General features: G+C 43.0%; 2 protein-coding genes across 2 annotated transcripts in view; one reads left to right on the forward strand and one right to left on the reverse strand.

Annotated features, from left to right (window-relative positions):
- The window catches only part of CIAO2A (cytosolic iron-sulfur assembly component 2A), a 71,744-nt gene extending 53,528 nt beyond the window's left edge, over positions 1 to 18,216 (reverse strand). The window contains exon 1 of the mRNA XM_085644680.1: positions 17,960 to 18,216. Within this exon, the coding sequence (XP_085500806.1) occupies positions 17,960 to 18,089 (130 nt within the window). The 5' untranslated portion in view covers positions 18,090 to 18,216. The remainder of the gene's footprint in view (positions 1 to 17,959) is intronic.
- A 343-nt stretch (positions 18,217 to 18,559) lies between these two features.
- SPG11 (SPG11 vesicle trafficking associated, spatacsin) overlaps positions 18,560 to 21,715 on the forward strand; it is a 623,940-nt gene continuing 620,784 nt past the window's right edge. Inside the window, exon 1 of the mRNA XM_085644681.1 lies at positions 18,560 to 18,690. The gene's annotated coding sequence lies outside the window, so the exon portion shown is untranslated. The remainder of the gene's footprint in view (positions 18,691 to 21,715) is intronic.

Here is a 21,715-nt window from a genome sequence, read left to right on the forward strand (position 1 = left end):
TGGGACGAGGAATTATGGTCCTGCATGTTGTCGGCAGCCAAAATGAAGGACCAAAAGTTATTCTGGGAAATAGTGGCTAAGGGTAACAAAAGGGAGAAGGGCTCAAGAGAGATGAGGCAACTTGGATTGACCATTTTATGAATTTGTATGCCGCTCAAGGGGCCGAAGGTGTAGCGCAGGAAGAGTACGCTCTGTCGCTTGCAGATGCCGAATCCACACAAATAGTTTTTGACTTACAGGAAACAGAACTAGCTATTAATTCAGTCAAACACGGGAAGGCTCCAGGGCTTGACAAAGTACCAGGCGACCTATTCAAGCACGAATTGGACGTCTGGGTACCATATCTTAATCATTTGTGTAATACTGTTGCGGCTGGGGAAGCAATCCCGGACACATGGAATGGAGCGGAAATTATTACTATTTTTAAAAAGGGCGAAAGAAGCAATCCTGTCAACTACCGCCCTATAAGTCTTCTAGATATAACCCAAAAAATCTATGCTAGGCATATATTAAATCGCAATAACACATGGTTGGAAGATGAATCAATTTTAACAAAATATCAAGCTGGGTTCAGAGCAAAAATAGGAACCATTGACCAAGTCCTAAGATTGTTGTTGTTTGTACTGGAAATATGTTACCCTCCGCAAAGGCCACTTGTACGTGGCATTTGTTTATTTACGGGCGGCATTTGACCTTATCCCCCGAGAACTTTTGTGGGAATCATTGAAAACCCAGGGACTTTCAGTAGATTTATTAAAATTGGTCATGGGGCTACATATGGATAATTATGCCAAGGTTAGGTGGGGTCCAACTGGGGAACTCACAAAAGCTATTCCGATAAAGAGGGGAGTACGCCAGGGGTGTGTACTGGCCCCGACCCTATTCTCCCTGTATGTTAACGACATTTCGTCTTATATGGAGAACAGTGACAATGATTCACCAAGATTGGGGGGCGAACGGGTTTCGTCCCTCCTTTTTGCGGACGATACCATCCTCATTTCCCAAACACCATGGGGTCTCCAGAACCTATTGGAAAGGTTTCAGTCCTATTGTATCTCGAAAGGTTTAGAAATTAATATTAAAAAAACGAAATACATGGCTCTGAGCCCGCATAAAAATTTTAGGAAAAATTTAATGTTAAATGGACAGAAGCTTGATTATGTGCAGAATTTTACTTACTTAGGTGTATCTATAGATTCATCCTTAGCATGGAGACCACAGCTAGAAAGGACCAAGATAGTCTTTAAACAAAACTGTCTCCCAGTCCTTAAAAGACACAATAAATGCTTGAACAAGGCAGTAACCCCTGCCCTAGAGATTTTTAAGTACAAGGTACAATCAGCTGTACTATATGGGGCAGAATTATGGGGACCCGCATGTAGAAGTACATTTGAAAACCTTGAGAACAAGTTCCTTAGGGGATTGTTAAAACTATCTACTAATACCCAATTGACACCCCTCTTTCTGGACCTAAACATGAAACGAACAGACCAACACGCAATACTAAGACCACTATTGCTGTGGGTCAGACTGTGGACGACTTCAGAATTACTCGACTACAAGGAAGGCTTGAAAGAAGTTGATGAACTTGATAGCTGTAATAAAGTTTATTGGTTTAAGCATGTTAGAACTTGGTTGGGTATGATAGGACTAGCCCATTTTTGGAATGATCCTGAAGCTATGAACCCGTGCTCTAGGAAAATTGTTAAACTGTCATTTTGGTCATACGTGAGCTACGCGTCAGTGTACATAAAAACCCATGGTCCATTGACTGATAATTTTTTATTGTTTAAAGATGCAGCACTTTTTGAATCTTTCTTAGATGAGATCCATCCGCCGTTATCAAAAACCTTGTACCTAAAATTTAGATATGGTACACTTAGAACCAAGGCACTTGAAAAAAGCTGGGCGAAGTTAAGTAGTGATCTTTGTACTTCATATACTCATGATGCAAAGGAAGATGATTTACATATACTACTCTTTTGCTCCAGCTATGTAACACCAAGGAAAAAGTGGATAGTGCCGCTCTGTCTTAGAATTGGTTCGAGATCTTATAAAGAGGCTGGCAGAATCCTAAAGACTGACACCAGTCAGGTGATAGTATTCGGAGTCAGTAGATTTCTTCTTGCTGTTAACTTCATTAGAACAAAGTTGGGCCTACATTTTTAATATAAATGCACAACTATTGTTCATCCAACATCTCAAAAAGAGTAGGATGATTATGTACTTAAATCACATGTCTAATTATCCAACCTTGAGGAGTATTTAAAAGTTCTAAACTTTTTAAATTTTTTATTGGCAAAACTTTTTTAAATTATGCCCTAGTGGTTAGTGATTTAATTATTCTTTTTAATAGCTTTTAAATTGCATTTACTATCAATTGTATTACTAATTGTTGTATAATTTTCGCCCATGTAAATTTTGCCTGCTAAGAAATCTTGTAATTAGATATTGTGCACCCGGACGCAATGAATACACAAAGAAATAGGTTAGCTTATTTGATCCCGTTATCTTTCTTGTGTTAGGAAGTGTTAAATTGTAAGAGAAATTAATGTTTTTATTGTATCTTTTATGATGTTGATGCGTCGAAATAAAGATCTAAATGAAAAGTATATTCACCACTCAATTGAGTCAGGATGCAGAATCGACTGACAAGACTTCTGTAACTTTTACACCCTTTGATAAGAAGGGAAGTTAAGTGACGATAAGCATTATAGAGGTGATCAGCTAATTAATATATGATAATGACTTACATGATCCCTGGTGTTACTGAAAGACATATAAAAAAAAATATCATGTGTTATAATTAAGAAGCTTGACTAGCCCGTTGCTGAACGGGTGGCAACTTTGGAAAATGTGAATGACCATCTGAGTAATTGGGTTTTGTATTTCAACTTAAACCCTGTGCCTGGTCACATGACCAGACCCTAAATCTGGGGCAATGGATTTACTGCTCCAGGTAACTTGAGGTCTTTAACCTAATTGGTAAACATTTAGAATTACAAGTACTGTGAAGAAATCCCAGACTTAATTCCACTCCAAAAAATGTGTTTCATGAAGGCTAACTGTATCTAGACCATTGCAGTTCAGAGTGCATTTACTCCTTCAAGATTGGCCCTCAACCTTTCCATAGACTTACACACACACACACACAATCACCTTTAAAACGAAAATTCAATGGCAATATCATTATTAATGCTGCCAAGAATAACAGTTCTCAAATTTGTCATACTCTATAAATCAGTACTGCTACTGTATCAAAGTGAACATCAAACATAGTACCTGTTCTAGATTGTATCAGTCTTTTCTTTATGTTGAAGCCCTTCATGTTGCAAGTTGTGCGCACTATTTGAAATTCCAAGTATGTTTATTATGAGATCTTCTCATCATACAACAGAACTTTAAAGGCACAATTAAAATGACGGCACTACATTTCATGTATTTATTTACTCCTCAATGTCGTATAGGTTCAAACACATTTACTCCATGCTAATTATCTATTAATTTCGAAATCACAATTTTCTCAGATTCACAATGTGTTGTTTATTTCTTCAAATTAATACACATACTTATATGATCAGTAGAAGCATTCATCATACTGTTGGTTGTTAAATTCACAGTGCAAAATTGGCAAGTTATCATTTAGTCTTCTTGGTGGTAAGGATTCAAATTGATGAATCGAATACATGTTCTTCTGCAATAATATTATGTTTCCATCATCTCCTCTTTGTAATCATGGGGCATCTTCACAATCTGCTAACTGGACCATAAAGATGGCTGACTATACCTGAAAAAGAGTTCACTGTGAAAGAGCTCAATGGGGACACTCCTGTTTCACCCACGCCAACAAACAAGGCTCAAAAACTCACTCTGGGCCCAACATCAGAATCCGAATTTCACCTTAAAATAGATTTGGGGTTGAAAGGCTCAAACAGAGACCAAAGCATAACGTGTATCAGAGGCCAACAAATATACTAAGTATTGCTCAAAGGTACAAAGCCTTTTAGGTGTACACTGGGCTTTTGCTTTGGGAATACACTTGTCCAGAGACCATAGATGAAGATCGGTGGAAGCCGATGCATACGGAAGCAATGTACTCTTAGTGAGTAGGGATTAGTAGGAACAAAGAGAGCGTCTGCAGAAAAACATTGTTCGGCTCCCTCTGCAGAGGTTTACAGAGTACCCCTATATACAGCCTTCTCTCAATTGAGAAAGGTATACTGTAGCACACAATAGATGTGATAAAGATGTTAAATATATGGTTCCTTTGAGGAAGTCTATGTCCTAAAACCACTGCTGTCATGCAGCTTTAGTGCTTACTAATTTAAACCATACTGAAAATAAAGTTCCAACATGCTCTAGAAGGAAGAGGCCTTTACACATGTTCCAAGCTAGACCTAAGCACACAGTACCAGTGAGGAAAGAGAAGGAGAAAAATATCCAACACCAATGGGGCTGCTTGCCGTCATAATGGATCAGAAAGGAACCATCAAGAGGCACAAAAGAGATTCATACTATTGCCCTGATCACCAACAGTCTAGACTATATAGGTGTTTGGAAGATATTGGCTGGGTGAATCGAAAACCCTAGCAAACATACTGGCGGCCGGGAAAAAGTGCAGGAAGGCACATACTGAGGACAGAGATGCAAGCTCAACCTGACATTCAGGCACCGACCAAAGCAATGATTATCTGAAAATGGCGACAATATAGAAATACTGATAACTCCAAGCTTACAATAAGACACAAAGGTGAGTGAAAGCACCCCCACCAATCTTTCCCATAGTGATGTTCACCAGAAAAAGCAAAGAATACAGAGAAGCTGGACTCCGTTCACGACAATCAATGTATTGCAAGTCCTCGAGAAAAAGCAAGAAAGAGAGAACTGCTGAAATTCTTTTGCTCTATGCGACATACAGCAACACCCATTTTTTTTAAAAAAAGGGTCTGGGGGGGAGGGTTTTCAAGTGTAGCTCATATTCAGGGGTGCAGCCATTAGGTGAATGAGATCACAGGCTCCTAAAATAGTGGTATTACTAGTAGAGCGCTATATTCCTGGTATGGTCTATTTTGCTAAAACTAATACATACTTACTACAGAAAATCAAAACTTATAGTTGAACTCAACTGGAATAAAGATGCTAGGAATTTAAATATAGGAAACTTAGCCTAGAGTGGTAAATGGAAGATAATTTTCATATACAGAATGTCTAGTTACAAAAATACAGAATGAAGTGGTCTGGGACACATAGATAAAGTTACTCCACCCCTTTGTACCTGATGTATCATTTATGAGTAAACGAAGTGCAGAAACCATTACTTTCTACCACAGAAATCAAAACTGAGCAGCAACAGGTGGGATACTCAGGATTTTTCTGGTTTCTGCAAAGAACCAGGCCACAACCTTATTGTTGTGCCAAGGGACAAAAAGTAGGTGATGTTCCTCTCAATTCAGGGGATTGTATCAGATCAAACTAGGAAAAGGGTTTAGAATTATCCTAAATCTAGAGCATTACGAAGGAGAAACTAACTGCCAATCACTGTTTTGTACATGTCGCTCTATAAACACAGAACTTTGGACAGCTTCTGTACCATTTTTGCTTCTTCAATAAGGACAAGCACACATGTATTGTATTGCATTGTAAATTAAGGGCCGTTTTTGGTTTGGATGGACCAAAATAAATCACAAATTAAATTAGATTTGTGTGCATTGGATTAAGTTAGGAGTGTGTTTGGGAAGGATCGTAATGCTGCTGCACATAACCTTCAAATGTTCTCACACAACTTGGGAGAGCTGCAAAGACATTCAGAAACCAAATTGTAAGAAACGTAAAGCTGTGCAGAAAAATCATACTTGGCACTTATTTGCTTGGGCTGAGAGAAGAACTGAAAGGCATTTTAAACAAACTGTATGTAGAGTGTATGTTTACTTTTATGGATTTATAATGTGCATGGCTGCCAGAAGGCTTCCCAGCACTGAGGAGAAAGTGCAGTCAGGGCGCAGAAGTTATCATGGAAAGATGATAGGTAGTATGATAGGCGATTGCTTGATTCACATCTTATACCCATCATTAATGAGCTTGTCATTAAGTTGGCTGGTAGCAAATGTTTTCTCAATGTTTGAATTAAATTTGACACCCCTCAATCTGAATAGAATCCATTGTCAAGGAACCGTGCTGCTTTTGTAACATGGATGCTATGTGGCAATCAAAAACGTTGCATTTTGGGATGCTTTCAGTCTCTTTCATTTTCCTGAAGGCTATGCATCATATGTTCGGAGATAAAAGTGATAGTATTTGTTGATTTCAATATAATATTTTGATTTCCACGGAGGACGATATAACACATACTGAAATGTTGCAGTGTTGGAAAATGCTGAAGAATAAAGTATTGGTGGCCAGGAAAGAGAAAACTGAGCTAAACAGGTGACAAGTGAATTATTTAGTGCATTTCTAAGACTGGCATCAACACATCCTTGAATGCTTGGCTCATCCAAATATAGATGCCGCAAATCCCAAGAATAGAGAACAGTTAATGTCATGTTGTGGCTATTGCAAGTACTATGCCATGTTTGTATTACACTTTCCAGACAAAAAAATACATAAGAAGGTGAATTGAGTTGATACAAGGTAATATGATGTAGCAGAGGGACTGTTTTAAGAAAATGGTGAAGATACATAGAACATAGCACATGCAAAGCCATTCCTATTTTTATTTAACATCCACATTCAGTTTCTGGTCGAGCTTTTCTATCAAGAAGGTTCTTGCTCCAACATATGTGACTGTGAATTGCAGATAAACTTTGGGCTGTGAGCAGCGTGCTATACAAATGCTATGATTGATTGATTGATCTTCTTTTATTTTGACCAACTGTCTCTCCTTCATATGCGAATGATATCTAACAATTTCCTAAAACTAAATTTGGATGCCTCTAATTGGAACACTGCTGCCTGGCACCAGGTCACGGGCCCACCACTCACATCTTTTGAGGTAGTTGCCAATCTGGAAACCTACATTGATTACAATGAGCACTCAGGCAAAGTAGATATTCTATGTGTTCTACACCTAAAACCCTCAGGAGAGGTGCTGCCTTTTACTGAAATGCATTTGCATGTACTAACTGTAAAACCCATAGTCCGTTATCAGGAGGATTACAGCTATTCCACCTAATTGGTGGCTCCTGTCAAAGTTTTATAATTAATGCAATTGTTGCAGAACGCAGCAGATTGTCTGATCACTGGACTTTCCAGGCATAACCTTGTCACCCCTTACGTGCCTGCATTCATTGTATTGGCTATGCTCATCACCCACTGGACAACTTACCAAAACACTCCCAATTCTGGCAAACAAATTCAGTTGGCATAAGATAGGACGTGGTATTCATTCAACTCACGAACAGCTGCTTTATGTGCCTATATCTAAAACCATAACCAAAGGCGAAAGCACAACTAATAGCTGTCAAGTGATGGAATTCCCTCCTCCAGCTTAGCAGTCCAAAACCTGTTTGCTCATATCCAGAAAACACTCTTAAAACAGGTATAAACACCTGTTTGTTAATTCTCTGCATAATACCAGTTGCTCTGTTATGCACAGTGGAAATTAGCTTTTGCACATGGAGTCTCAACAAATAAAAAGAACATAACCAAAGATGTTGGCTTCATAAAGGGAAACTAGTCTTTTTAAGAATGTGAACTGCTGGATGTGATCTAGGAGGTGAAGCACTTTTGGCATTACGTGTATGGTACATAATTTAACATACGGACAGATCCCAAGCTCTTGGTGAAGGCAATGGCATCAATTACGTGATTGAGTACATGCTGTGTGGTGGATGTGCCAGCGAAGTGCAATGTTAGCGCTGATTATTGTTCAAAGTAGCCATATGTATCTTTTTTTTTAATTCTGGCAGTACTGGTAGAGTAAAAGAACTCTTTAAAGCCCATGTTTCTTAGAAGTGTGTTTTCCCTGAAACAATCATCACTGACAATAGATCTCAAGCGTTATTTTTAGGGAGCAAGAAATACTTGGAAAGGTTCTCTGTCACGCATCGGTCTACCGCACTATACAGTATACAGGGTAAAGGGGTGCTTAAACCTTAACGGAAGGAGAATACACAACCAGTGCTGGTGTTCAGACAATGTTGGTCTGAAGTGGTAGTAGGTTGCAGCTGTAGCTCAGTACTCCCCATTCTGTAAGAAGTACAAGTCCATTCGACTTGATGAGGACATTGAAGGTGGCTACAAGCTTTATTTTGTTTTGTTTTCTTAATCAGTAATAAGGGTGGGGCAGAGGAAGAGGGAAGTGCCAGTATTCAGGAGGTGAAGGGGAATGTGATGGAGATTCAGACTAAAAGTAAGGCTGAGGAATAATCATAGTCTTCAAGTAAAGAGTTTGTAGTAGATGATTTACTCTGTGCATGTTTGCTGGGACACAGAATAAGGAGAGCTGAAGTTCAATGTTCATTTAAAGGTTGATTGAGGAAAAACTGTTTGCAGACTCACTGTGGAAAGTATTGGAATCTCATGAGTGTGGGTAAGTGTCTGGAGTACCACAGGAGTGGCCTGTAAACGTTTAAGGATGGTTGGTGGGGGAAGAGAGGGGCGTTGTGCTTTGCAAAGGTAGACGGGAGGAGAGACATTAATTAGGAGGAGAGCTCCGAGTTGGTGACAAGTTCTGCTTTAAGTTGAATGTCAGGCGTAGCTGATGGCTTGAAGGGTCATCTTCTGCTTGTGAACAACTGTCCAAAATGCAGTGAAGTGTATGACAGCTGGAGGAAGGGCGAGATTTGATCATTTTGTGATATAATGTGGATATGTTTTGAGAACTGTCTTTTTGGGGGTGGGGGTGTTTAGAGTGTCTGAAAGGGTGGGAGTCTACTATGGTATGCATATAGTGGCTTTGATGATGTGTAAGATGTAATTGGAGAATGATGTTGTAAATGGAATGCATGGGGATGATTCTAGGAAAGCCAGTGAGAATTAGTAGTAAGATGTTGATGATTTCTGTACATTACTTGAATAACGTATGCTGTTCCGCTGTTTATCACCTCTTGTTTACAAGAAGTTGTGCTAAAGAGTGAGCAGGAAGGATGAATGTAAGGCTAGAAGGAAGGTGCCATTTAACTCTGGAAAAGATCTGGCATTTACTTAAATGAAGATTGGAAGGCTACAGTTGAAAGGTGAACTTCTAATGAACCCTAGGGAGTGAGTTTCAGGAGGAGGGGAGGGGGCAGGAGCTGTAGCAAGGGTGGGTGAAGGAAGGTTGTTTGGCAACCCGAATGGGGCTTCATATGAGGGCTGCAGTCTCATTCCATGTCCTCAGTCTGAGTTCAAAGTGGGGGAATCTGTGGGGCACTCCGAGGGCATTTTTTTTAAATTAACAAAAACAGTTCCTTTACTTTCTGTTAATAGACAACCGTCTCAGCCGGTTAATTCCAACAGTTGGCATGCCTCAACTGAAGTGGAATGGGGTAAATCTCCTGTGCTGTGAAACCAGGGAGGGACAAAGAGCTAACCAATAAACAAGCCTTTTAGACAGGGTGCCTGCTGCTTGAAAGAAATGTAAATGTGTGCAAATGGCTAATCAGCAAATGTAAAGCCTGCCTGGGAGTCGGTATTGGCTTTAATTGATGGAGTCTCTTGAAGCTTTGTGATGACAAACATGTATTCTTTTTGAGAGGTACTGTGAATGTGTTACTAGCTGAGCTGTGGGGTGCTCGCTTTTCATGAATATTTATAAAAAAAATTGCACAAGATGCAGTCTGCATAATATTCAAATCTAAATTTTGTAACTTTTTTAAATAGTAAAACTAAATCTTTTTGTGCATTTCGTGGCAGCCTATCTTTTATTGTTTCTATTTTAAGTTTGAAATAATGGCTTAAATATTCATAATGCTTTGTCACAGGCAAGGACCTCTTAACACCAAAAATGCACAAGTGGCTATTTCCTACTGCACCAACTAGGAGTCAATTATGTGGCTCTCTGGTTACACACACACAAATCTGCAGTGATTGCATTAATCCAGTCCTTTAAATGGGCAGGTACTGTCCGGTACCGAGATCCTACACTTCTATTACTTGTACTTCTCAGCACTGCTGCAATACATTTTAAATGGAGAGTACGAGCACTTCTCATGAGCAAACAGGTACTATAAATAGTGACTCTATGTTTCCATTTAAAGCACTGCATGAACCAAGATAGGTTTCATAATGTAAAATTATACATTTCCCACTGATTAGCTTAATTTCCATTTATTTTTAATTTTGCGGGAGCCGCATCGCCTACCTGCATTCGTGGATCTTGGGCGAACTACACCTCCCAGGGGGCCTACTGCTATCGCCCGCACCTGGGGTCACTTGGCGTTCCTGCCGGCGCCGTTAAAGCGCCTCGCCGCTCCCGCTGGCGCGGGAGCCGCATCGCCTACCTGCATTCGTGGATCTTGGGCGAACTACACCTCCCAGGGGGCCTACTGCTATCGCCCGCACCTGGGGTCACTTGGCGTTCCTGCCGGCGCCGTTAAAGCGCCTCGCCGCTCCCGCTGGCGCGGGAGCCGCATCGCCTACCTGCATTCGTGGATCTTGGGCGAACTACACCTCCCAGGGGGCCTACTGCTATCGCCCGCACCTGGGGTCACTTGGCGTTCCTGCCGGCGCCGTTAAAGCGCCTCGCCGCTCCCGCTGGCGCGGGAGCCGCATCGCCTACCTGCATTCGTGGATCTTGGGCGAACTACACCTCCCAGGGGGCCTACTGCTATCGCCCGCACCTGGGGTCACTTGGCGTTCCTGCCGGCGCCGTTAAAGCGCCTCGCCGCTCCCGCTGGCGCGGGAGCCGCATCGCCTACCTGCATTCGTGGATCTTGGGCGAACTACACCTCCCAGGGGGCCTACTGCTATCGCCCGCACCTGGGGTCACTTGGCGTTCCTGCCGGCGCCGTTAAAGCGCCTCGCCGCTCCCGCTGGCGCGGGAGCCGCATCGCCTACCTGCATTCGTGGATCTTGGGCGAACTACACCTCCCAGGGGGCCTACTGCTATCGCCCGCACCTGGGGTCACTTGGCGTTCCTGCCGGCGCCGTTAAAGCGCCTCGCCGCTCCCGCTGGCGCGGGAGCCGCATCGCCTACCTGCATTCGTGGATCTTGGGCGAACTACACCTCCCAGGGGGCCTACTGCTATCGCCCGCACCTGGGGTCACTTGGCGTTCCTGCCGGCGCCGTTAAAGCGCCTCGCCGCTCCCGCTGGCGCGGGAGCCGCATCGCCTACCTGCATTCGTGGATCTTGGGCGAACTACACCTCCCAGGGGGCCTACTGCTATCGCCCGCACCTGGGGTCACTTGGCGTTCCTGCCGGCGCCGTTAAAGCGCCTCGCCGCTCCCGCTGGCGCGGGAGCCGCATCGCCTACCTGCATTCGTGGATCTTGGGCGAACTACACCTCCCAGGGGGCCTACTGCTATCGCCCGCACCTGGGGTCACTTGGCGTTCCTGCCGGCGCCGTTAAAGCGCCTCGCCGCTTACGCGCAGCGGACGCGCGCGGACGAAGCCCGGACTAAGGGCGGACAGTCTGTGACAGTCCGGGACTGTCTGAGGCTGGGCTGGGCCATACCCCCTTCAACCGTGATCGGGATCACTAGGGCCTTTGAAGCCATCATCATTGGTAAATTGTACCGCTGGTATTGTGCTTTGTACTGCTACCAAACAAGTGTTTAACCCGTTGACATTGAGAGTTGCAATTTCGTGATCGCTACTAAAATGCCCACAAACCAGAAGGAACCAAGTGTGACGGGGATTGGACCTCTTGATAATTACCTTGTGAAAAAGATTAATAAAATCAATAGCGATAGAAGGGCATCTTTGGGGATGGATAGCCCACAAGATAGTCTCATAAACCCCTCTAACGTAGCGATGGGTTCGGCGGCCGAAGGTTCTTGTGTCACCCCTTCCTCTGCCACTGCAACGGTCAAGGCCTCCGTGCAGGTTCACATGGACCCTTTGGCCACAGATTCAAATATGGAGGGTGATCATATTGATGAGGTTTTTCCTGCTTCAAGACCCGTCAGGAATTGTAGAAAGCAACATTGTAAAAAGGGGGGGGCTTACACAAAGGATAAAAAAAGGGTCGATACTCAGGAAAACGTTCAGATCGATCTAGATGAGCCCCTAAACAGTAGCCGCATTACAAAGACCATCTTACCCTCTGACCAACTCTCACTATTACTCAGCTCCTTTGAGGTTTTACTTGACACTAAATTGGAATTACTGATGCAACCTCTAGTTCAGAAACTAGACAAGGTGGCTGATGAGGTTAAGAGGTTGGGTGGTTTATTAACAAATCATTCTAACTGGGTAGACTATAATAAAAGGAAGGCCCTGAGTATAGTTGGACAAAAGAACCCTGATAGAGTTGAATTTCAACAGTCACCATCTCAGCCCTTGAATACCAAGGACATATATACGGCAACTTTCCCAGAGACCACTCTAGCCCCAGAACCAGTAATCCCCGTAGTTAAGGAGTCGGTATTGGTGCATAAAGTTGAGGTGGAAGTGAAAAGAAGATTTATAAATCTACCTCCGGCATGCTCCCCTTATGTCGTGATTTTAACCAATGTACCACCCCAGGACAGGCATTTAGCCCCCCTGCAAACGGAATCGCATGACTCCCTTAAGCAAAAAGCAGTCTCGTGGCTACACAGGAAGTGTGGGTTCCCCCTTAATTTTGCAAAAGACATCTTAAGTACCCGAAGAGTTAATTGGATCGGGCCTTCTACAAAAACATCCATTGGTGAGTGTGTCATAGTTAATTTTAGACACACTCAACATGTGGCCACTGTCCTATTGAGGGCTGCATCTTTGCCACATGACGTAAATAATATTCAAGCACGTCCTCTGGGCTACTTTTACCCCCCCTCCCCATCTAGAGATAGCTTCCACCTGATACACCGGAGAAACCACTTTCGAGCGACTGAAATGGCTCCGTTTCCCCCACAGAGTGCAGGTGTTGATCATCAGCCCAGGGGTGGGTTCCACATCCCTACGCGCAATCGATTTGAGGCACTCTCGCAATTGGATACCTGTGATTGACAGGAGGTGGGTAGTCGTGGGGGGGCTGTGTTATCCCCCGCTCAGGACTCTAATAAGGTTAAACAAACTTTAGATCCTCCTGAATGGACTAATGTAAATCACTTGATTGTTGATAAATGCAAGGGGGTTTCTATTAAAATGTTAACGTGGAACATTGCCGGCTTACGCTCCAAGAGAGACAATACAATATGGTTAACTTTCCTGAAAAATTATGACATTCTGGCTTTCCAAGAGACTTGGGAAATTGATTGTGACTTTTGGCTAGATGGTTATACGTCCTTTTTTGTGCCAGCTCTAAAAGCACCATCTGGAAGGTCTATAGGGGGGTTAATGATTTTGCTCTCGGTGAAACTGAATGGAACAGTTAACAGGATAACCTGCCCAAGCAATAATTTCCTAATCTTGGAATTTAAACTCGCCAATAATACGAAACTACTAATGGTAAATTGTTATAATTCTCAGCAATGTGATTCGCCGAATGTTCATTTGTCTTGGCTGGGGGACTTTTTAAAAACCTATAATTTGAAGCAAACCACTTTTTGTTATTCTATATTGTTAGGTGATTTTAATGTACATTTATGTAGTCATGAATGTTGCTTAACTGATATTGATGGTCCAGATCTAACATCCCCCCAACATTTTGAGCACTCTAGCAAGGGGGAAGCACTGGAACAACTTTTGTCTGAAAATCATTTGTACGATCCAGGCTTTTTTGATCTAAACTCACGGGTTCCCACATTTACAGGAAGGGACAGTAACACAATAATCGACTACATATTTCTTTCTTCTGGTCTTTTAAAATATGTATGTTTTTATAATGCTATAGATTCCTTATTTAGCGACCATAATCCGGTGGTAATTGAATTGCTGGATGGTTTCTCCTTCTTAAACACCTCTACCCAATCTATGATAGACATTGAAGTTAAGGCGAAGGACCAGGGGAGGAGGCTAAACTGGTCCAAGGTAATTCCGGAGGAGTTTTTTGAATTAATTAGGCAAAAGGCGGACCTGGACCTGGGAATTTGTGGCGACCAACTTTCCACGGGGAAGGACGTTATCTCCTCGTTTGAAGCTGTTTGCACCACAGTGGCTAAGGTCCTGACTACCAAAAGTAGACCAGCTTTTAAGAATGTACCCACTGGCTGGTTTGACCATAATTGTAGTAAAGCCCACAATAATCCTAAAAAGGCACTTCTTGCCTATCCTAGGAATAAAATCCTGGTATCACAGTTAAGAATTAATTACAAAAAAGCACTGCTGGCCCGGAAAAAAGAAATTAAACAAAATGCCTGGGCCGATCTTATGGACAAAGCAACCTTAAAAGACAGTGCGAAATTCTGGTCAATCATTAACACTCCTCTCTTTTCCAACGTTAATAACAATGTGTTGGAAACTAATATTGCAGAGGAGGACTGGTTGAGTCATTTTAAAAACATATATGGTAGCCACCTCGATCTAGAAATTTTTTCTGGGCAAGCCCTGGTTTCCTCCCTGCCTCCAGTTAAGTTCCACATAGGAGAGGTTATCAAAGCTATTGATGACTCAGCTGGAAAGAAGGCTCCTGGCCCTGACGGAGTTCCCACCGACATGTACAAGGCCAATTCGGTGTTCTGGGCCAACATATTGACTAATGTATTTAACACCTCGGCATGCGTGGGTTTTCCAAAATCCTGGTCTCGCTCTATTATAATCCCGGTATTCAAGAAAGGTCAACGAGCCGACCCAAGATGCTACAGGCCCATATCCCTGATAGATTCTTCTGTTAAAATCTTGGGGAAGGTTGTACTAGCTCGGATTACGAACTGGGCTTCTGATAATAACATTCTGTCAGACGTACAATATGGGTTTAGAGCCGGTCGGAGCACGGAGGATCAATGTTTGAACCTCCTTTTAACAATAGCTAAATACACCGGGGCGTCCGGGGGGTCCATCTACCTGGGATTTATGGATTTGTCCACGGCTTTTGATCTTGTAAACAGGTCAAAGCTGTGGTCAATGCTCCTAGAGATGGGACTTGACCCACCCCTCGTGTATTTTCTCTCAGAGCTCCACAAGGATCTGAATGCCTCGATAAGGATGACGACCGAAGGAAAGTGTACGTCCAGCTTTAAGTCTAGTAGAGGGGTACGTCAGGGATGTATCTTAGCTCCCATGCTGTTCTCCCTATACATTAATGCCTTGGAGCAAGACTTGCTGACAGCAACACAGGATGTCCCGCGTATGGGAGGTACCCCGTTACCGGTCCTCCTTTACGCGGATGACGCCGTCTTGTTGGCCAGGACCCCCCTGGCTTTGCAACGATTGTTGGACTCATTTGGAGATTTCATGCATAGCTTGGATTTGGTGGTTAATAACGGCAAATCCCATGTTATGTCGTTAGGACAAGCTAAAAATAAAGTAAAGCCTTTTTTCTGTAGGGGAGCGGTAATCTCAAGAGTGAAGGTGTTCACTTACTTGGGAGTCGTCTTTGATGACAAAGGCTCATGGGCCCCTCAGCTCTCCACTAAGGTAAACTCCGTGAGAAATTCTTCTGCGGCAATACTTGGCTTTGCTAAAAGGCTGGGAGGAAAGCCGATTGAGGCAATAATAACTATCTATAAAGCCAAAACTATTTCTATTGCAAGGTACGGGGCGTCAATCTGGGGTTATATTAAGCAGGACGCGATCCAAACGGAGGAAAATAAATTCTTGCGCTCCCTTCTTGGCCTCCCCCAATCTACCGCTTCCTACTCAGTCCACTTGGAACTTGGGATTGGCTATATAGCAGACATGATTAAATTAGCCCCTCTGCTGCTATGGATAAAAATATGGCTAAACCCAAACCTCACCCTAAATCGAAAAATCCTAAAGGACTGTACTCGACTTGACAACATGCACAAAATTCCCTGGTTGTCTAATATAGAGTCGTTATCTGCCTACATTGGGAGACCAGAAATCTTTCTAGATCCTGAATCTCTATGTAAGGCTGATTTAGAGTGGGTAAAAATCAATTTTTTGAATCTCAGGGAGGCAAAGCGCGAGGAAGATGAACTTCAGAAATCCTCAGTAAGGGAACACGTCCTGTTATCCCAGTCCTCAGGGTTGACATCATATCTCTCAATAGTATCCATCCCGTTTCATAGATGGCTGTTGACCAAATTGCGGTTTAAACAGCTACATTTAGTTCTCTGGGATGTGGTTGGTTGGCATAGATTAGAAGAAGTTGCCCCTTGTAAGTGTGACGATCTTTCGCCACAAGACACTACGCACTTTATGCTTTTTTGCCCGTTTTTTAAATCTGCCAGGAAAAAGTTTATCATTCCTTTGTTAAAAAGTAGGAATTTTACTCAGTATAAGCCTGCTTTACTGTTTTTAAGCCTGCTTAAATGTCCATTAACTATGTTTTGTGTTGCTAGTTTTTTAGTAGCCGCTGTTAGAGATAGAAGGGCTAGACTAAAACTATCACAAGACGTGGATTTCATCTATTATTAGGAAACTGTTTTTGCTTTAAGTAACCAAGATGATTATGGTCGATGATGAAATTTTATGGAAAATTTTTAAAAAATGTATAAACCGTGTTATGAGAATTTTTATATGTATTTGTTTTAGCATACTTTTATGATTTTAACAAATCGAATAAAGTGGTTTTGACTTGACTTGACTTGAATTTAAGGTGTGTTAATCTATATGTAGTTTCCTGAAGTCCCAAAAAATAGTTACAATGATATTTTATTGTTTATCCACTCCTTTAATCTCGCCCTTACGCTCACTGAACCCACCCCAATTGCACTCAGCATCATAGTTCCCATACGTTTTTAATGCGCTTCGAGCACTGTCCTCAATACATAAAGTTTCCAGTCCTGCAATTTTCAGTAACAAAAGTCATCAGGAAATTTTGGTTAAACGTAACTAGCCAAAACTATAAGTCAACTAATGCATATTAAAGTCAAATGACAGACCAAGCCTGGAAAAAGAGTTGTTCAGGAGCGCTGTTAAGTCTATTTGGGATGACAATGTAACAGAGGAATGGAGGTTTCTACTTAAAAAGGGGTTGAAGCAGAGCCCTGAGAAGACTGGTTGTAGTAGGTAAACTGTACTGAATCATGGGAAGGCCAAGAGACGGAACTGAAGCTCTGGCGCAGAGGACCAGAGTTTAAATGAAGTCTGTGGTTGGGGAAATCTATGAGAAAAGGCAGGTTAAACTGAGGACTAGGTGGATTAAGGGAAGTTCCATTGAAGTCGGAGTGAGGTTCTGCTGAAACGCAAAATAACTTTTCATATTTTGATGTGGTTCAGCTGATGGTTGAATTGGGGGGTGACTTGAAGATTGGGTGCTGTTTGATTACGCGGAGGGCCATGTTAAAGTTGGGGGCCTACAATGCGCCAAATATAAATTTCGTTTTCAGTGAGAAATACAATACTACACGCAGGCGCGCAACACCCATTGGACTCAAAGAGCTTCAGCCTCCCCCCCCCCCCCCCCCCGTCGTATGTGGCAGCCCGGGATGAGACAGCTTCCCGGGCACACACACAGCCGCACCCGACCACTTCACAGGTCTTTAAAAGACCATCTGCATGTTAATGAGGCCTCGCTGTTGTTTCACCCCTTCTAAGAGCCCCTGCAGCTCCACTCTGCCTATTGCTTAAAGATTCAGCCTCCACCCCCCCCCCCGAAATTTGGCACTAGTTGCGCCTCTGACATCACGCAATATAGTACGTAGGAAAATGAGTGACCGACCGCTGGCACCGAAATTAATTTCTGAGTTAAGACACATGACAAAGGCCATTTATAATTTCTATTCCCAAGACTGAAATTAAAGTCATAGCATGAAGTTGATGACTGTTTGAGATCGCAGGGTAGTGTTTGACAGATCTGCGGTGGGTTAGTATTCTATCAAGCTCCGAGTATTCACCATACACCTCCAGCGCCCTCTCGTCCATGGCTCGAATCCCACGGCCAGTGCCCCGCTCCCCCTCAGAAAGCCCGGCCAATCTCAGGACCCGCGCCACCGTCTGAGACAGCAGCTCCGCCACTGCTGCCATCTTCGGCCATACGGCTTCCGGATCCCAGGCACCCACGCCTGTAAATCCCTCCCTCTCAGAACAGAAACATTCCCTTGTTGTGAACTGAAAGTGCCAAATGAGAGTTAGATATGGATGAAGGACCGCAACGAGGAAGTCCCTGCAACTCACGTGAGAAAACGCGTGACCAGTTGTGACTTTGCTGGTCTCATAATAACAATAAAACAACAACTAGAGCGCTAACAGAATGGTCATTAGAATGAGCCAGCAGACTGGTGAGAAACTGGTAAAAAGATTAAGATTCCTTCATTTTTCTTTCTCAACCGATTGAATATGTTGACGAAAAGATGCCTAACAGGACTGGTTTTCGCAGACCTTTGTTAGCAATACACATTGGACAGTAAAGTTGATCCAATGTGTGCTGTTAAGAACGGTCTGTTAAAACAAGTCCCCTTTTTATTTCTCTTTTAAGGCCGCATAGGCTCGTTAGTCTTTTGTGTCCATAGTTTGGGCTGTCAAGTCGGAAGTGTTGCAGTTTGGGTGGTATTCCCTGGTACTAGAAATGCTGAGATTTAACGTGTGCTTGGATCAGCAATGGGTGCACATGAGTCCGGATCACGGGGTAAGGGGGAACGAGACAGTGAGTATGTGTGAGGGGGCCTTTCTTTGCGGGGAGTTCTATTTCTTGGTTATCCTTCTGACTCGTTCTGCCGTTCATTGAAAACATCCTACCTGCTTATCTTTGTAAACTAACCACACAACTTCCACTAATTGCATTTTTACGCTGCTTCCCTTTTCGATTTTTTTTAACATTGTTCACACAGACAGGACTTCTCTGTACTTATTTCTAAAAATGCCCAGATTTTCCCATTGCCCAGGGATGTTCAATATTTTCAACTCCCTAAACGGTGCACCAGGTCAACTCGTCTCAGTTATCAATGGAGCAAGTTTGCATTTGTGAGTAAGAGGCACACATTTCCCTGTCGAGAAAATCCATTAATATTCAGTACGCAAGCTATGTAGTAGAACGTGGGGTTTGGAATGTGTGTATGCAGGGCTTAAAGTGGGATGAACAAAACTGGGGGGTCTCTCAAAGGGGCGTGGTCGATATAAATAAGGGCGTTGCTTAAAAACACCGAAGCAAAAAATCTGTACTTAGCATAGTGTACCACCCACTGGTATTCTGCTGCTTCTGTCATTGCATCCAGATATATAATGCAACAAGTAACATTACACCTACAACAAGCCAGGACTATTGGCTTTGTCAATGGTTATTAGTTGCATAAGATAAATAAGCAACAACTATGGCTTCGTTGTATAGAATATTGAAAATGCTTCAGTTCTGAAATAATGAGACTGTGAAAGAATTATAGTGAGTCTCTTTGAAGTTACTCAAAGGCAGTGAAGGGTGGCACTGCTGCAGAGTTAAGATTTATTTTTTGACCATGAGGGCAAAAATGGAGATCCTGATAGTGACCCATTTCAGCACCTGCTTTTAAGAACTGCCGGTGCTGAGCACCGACAGGACCTGGGCAACTTATAGTCCTGTGTGTAGGCAATATGGAATGGTTATGCGTTCCTTGTCAGTTGCTAAGAGCGGTTGGCGCTGACAGGATGATAATGTGATAGTTCCTCTTGTTCAATAAACCTGCCTTTCTGCCATAACTTCTCATCTTCTCGTTGTCCCATCACTACCTCTTCTTTATGGTGATCAAGAAGGTCTTTTTGAATGCTGTTTGCTCCATGCTATGGTTTTATTGAACCAGTCCGCGCTCGACCACAGTGGTGTCCCCGTTTGCGCTTCTGAGAGGGAAAAAGCCAGCCACAAAAGTCTGTCCCAATTGGCAGAGCAGATGGGTCAAATTCGGGTCCAGTTGGATGAATATGATGCTGAATTCAAGGCAAATAGCTGAAGCCAAGGTTTAATAAAATAAATCCCTTGATGAACCTGGCTTAACAAAATTAAAGTAGAAGTTGGTGAAATAGTTTGCATCAGAAAGGGGTCTATGTCAAAAAAGGTACAAAAAAGTTTAGCGATCCTGTTGTGGTCGACAAAGTGTGTGGCAATGCTGTGTGAACAGCTCTGACTGGTGGAACTTAGGAAGAATCCTCAAGTGTGGTAGTATGGCTGACCAGGGTGGCAATTTGTCCTTTGAGGAGTGTTCTAAATCATCTGTACCAGATAAAATCTCTGACTCCACTGGTGCCTCTGTACCCAAATCAAGTGCCAAGCTTATTATATGCAGGAGCAGCCGCACCAAGCAGGTTCTTCTTAGGTTCAGGAAGTAACCCGTGGTTTATGATCATGAGTGACAGTGGGTTGCCTGACAGTTTTTTCTCAAATTTGTTTTTATTGAACATTGTCAGAATTTTCATCCAGGTTCAGCATTTCAGATATTTCCCATTAGTCAAGGTAAAATAATAGAAGAAGTACAGTCACTTTTCTAACTGGGAAAAGGTCCAACATCAAATGATTTCGACAGAGTGAGCAGGAGCTAGCTATGGAAGAAACTCAAAGAATGGGGCTTGCCAACCGCAATGCTCAACGCCATAATTGCCTTGCACACGGATACCTGGGCAAGAGTTAAGTTGGGCAACGGGTTGAGTACAACTGCAAGTATTCAGACGCAAAGCGGTTTAAAACAAGGCTGTGTTTTAGCCCCCAGTCTATTCAATCTGTTTTTATCCAACATTGCACCTTACATTGAAAAACTAGAGTCAAACCCCCCGAAAATGGTCAACGAGCCAATTGCCATATTACAATATGCGGATGATATAGTTCTGTTGAGCCAAACCCCTATTGGCCTTCAGAGATCAATAAACAACCTAGTAGCCTACCTGGACAAGGAACAACTGGAGCTAAATAAAGAGAAAACAAAAATAGTGCGCCTAGTGGATCGCAAGAAACTCAAGTTAAAATGGACGGCTAAGGGGGCAACTGTTGAAGAAGTTAGTTCGTATAAATATCTGGGCGTAACAATTGGGCAGGGTGCAACCCATAAAGAGCATAAACTGGCACTGAAAGCAAAGGCTCATTCATTAATTTATGCATATAAATTACTACGCAAAAAGATGGACTGCCCAAACTTCTCTCACTTGCTTAAAGTAATGGCCGCCCAAATACAACCCAGCTTGTCCTACGGCCTGGCCCCTTGGTGTGGCAAAGAAGCGCACTTACTGAATATACTGCAGACAAAGATCTATAAAGCAGTCTTCGACTTGCCTAAATCTGCTTCACCCTCCCAGGTCAGACTGGAATTCGGCCTCCAGCATCAGAAATTCCGAGGAATGAGCTGTTTTATTAAACTTTGTCATACGCTCCGCTCTTCTGACCCGGATACTTTAAATAGCTTATGCTGGGAAGAAATTAAGCTCCAGGGGGATCTAGTAACACCTAACTCCTGGGGAAGTTTTCTGAGAGAGTCCTTGGCCGAGATGGACTTACAAGCAGCATGGGCCAACAGTTTGGACAGAGGAAGCTTTGGCAAAATACTAAATAGCGCAGCTAAAAAGAAATCCTTGTGGGCTGACAAACAAGCGCTCTCCAAGTGGCGGCACGGGTGGACAGTTATAAATTCTTATAGATTTTTGAGGCCACAACCATATTTATCCGCCCATTTTAGCTCACAGTTAAAAATGACCTTTTT

Source organism: Triturus cristatus, chromosome 3_1 (assembly GCF_964204655.1).
Source record: "Triturus cristatus chromosome 3_1, aTriCri1.1, whole genome shotgun sequence".
Taxonomy (NCBI): domain Eukaryota; kingdom Metazoa; phylum Chordata; class Amphibia; order Caudata; family Salamandridae; genus Triturus; species Triturus cristatus.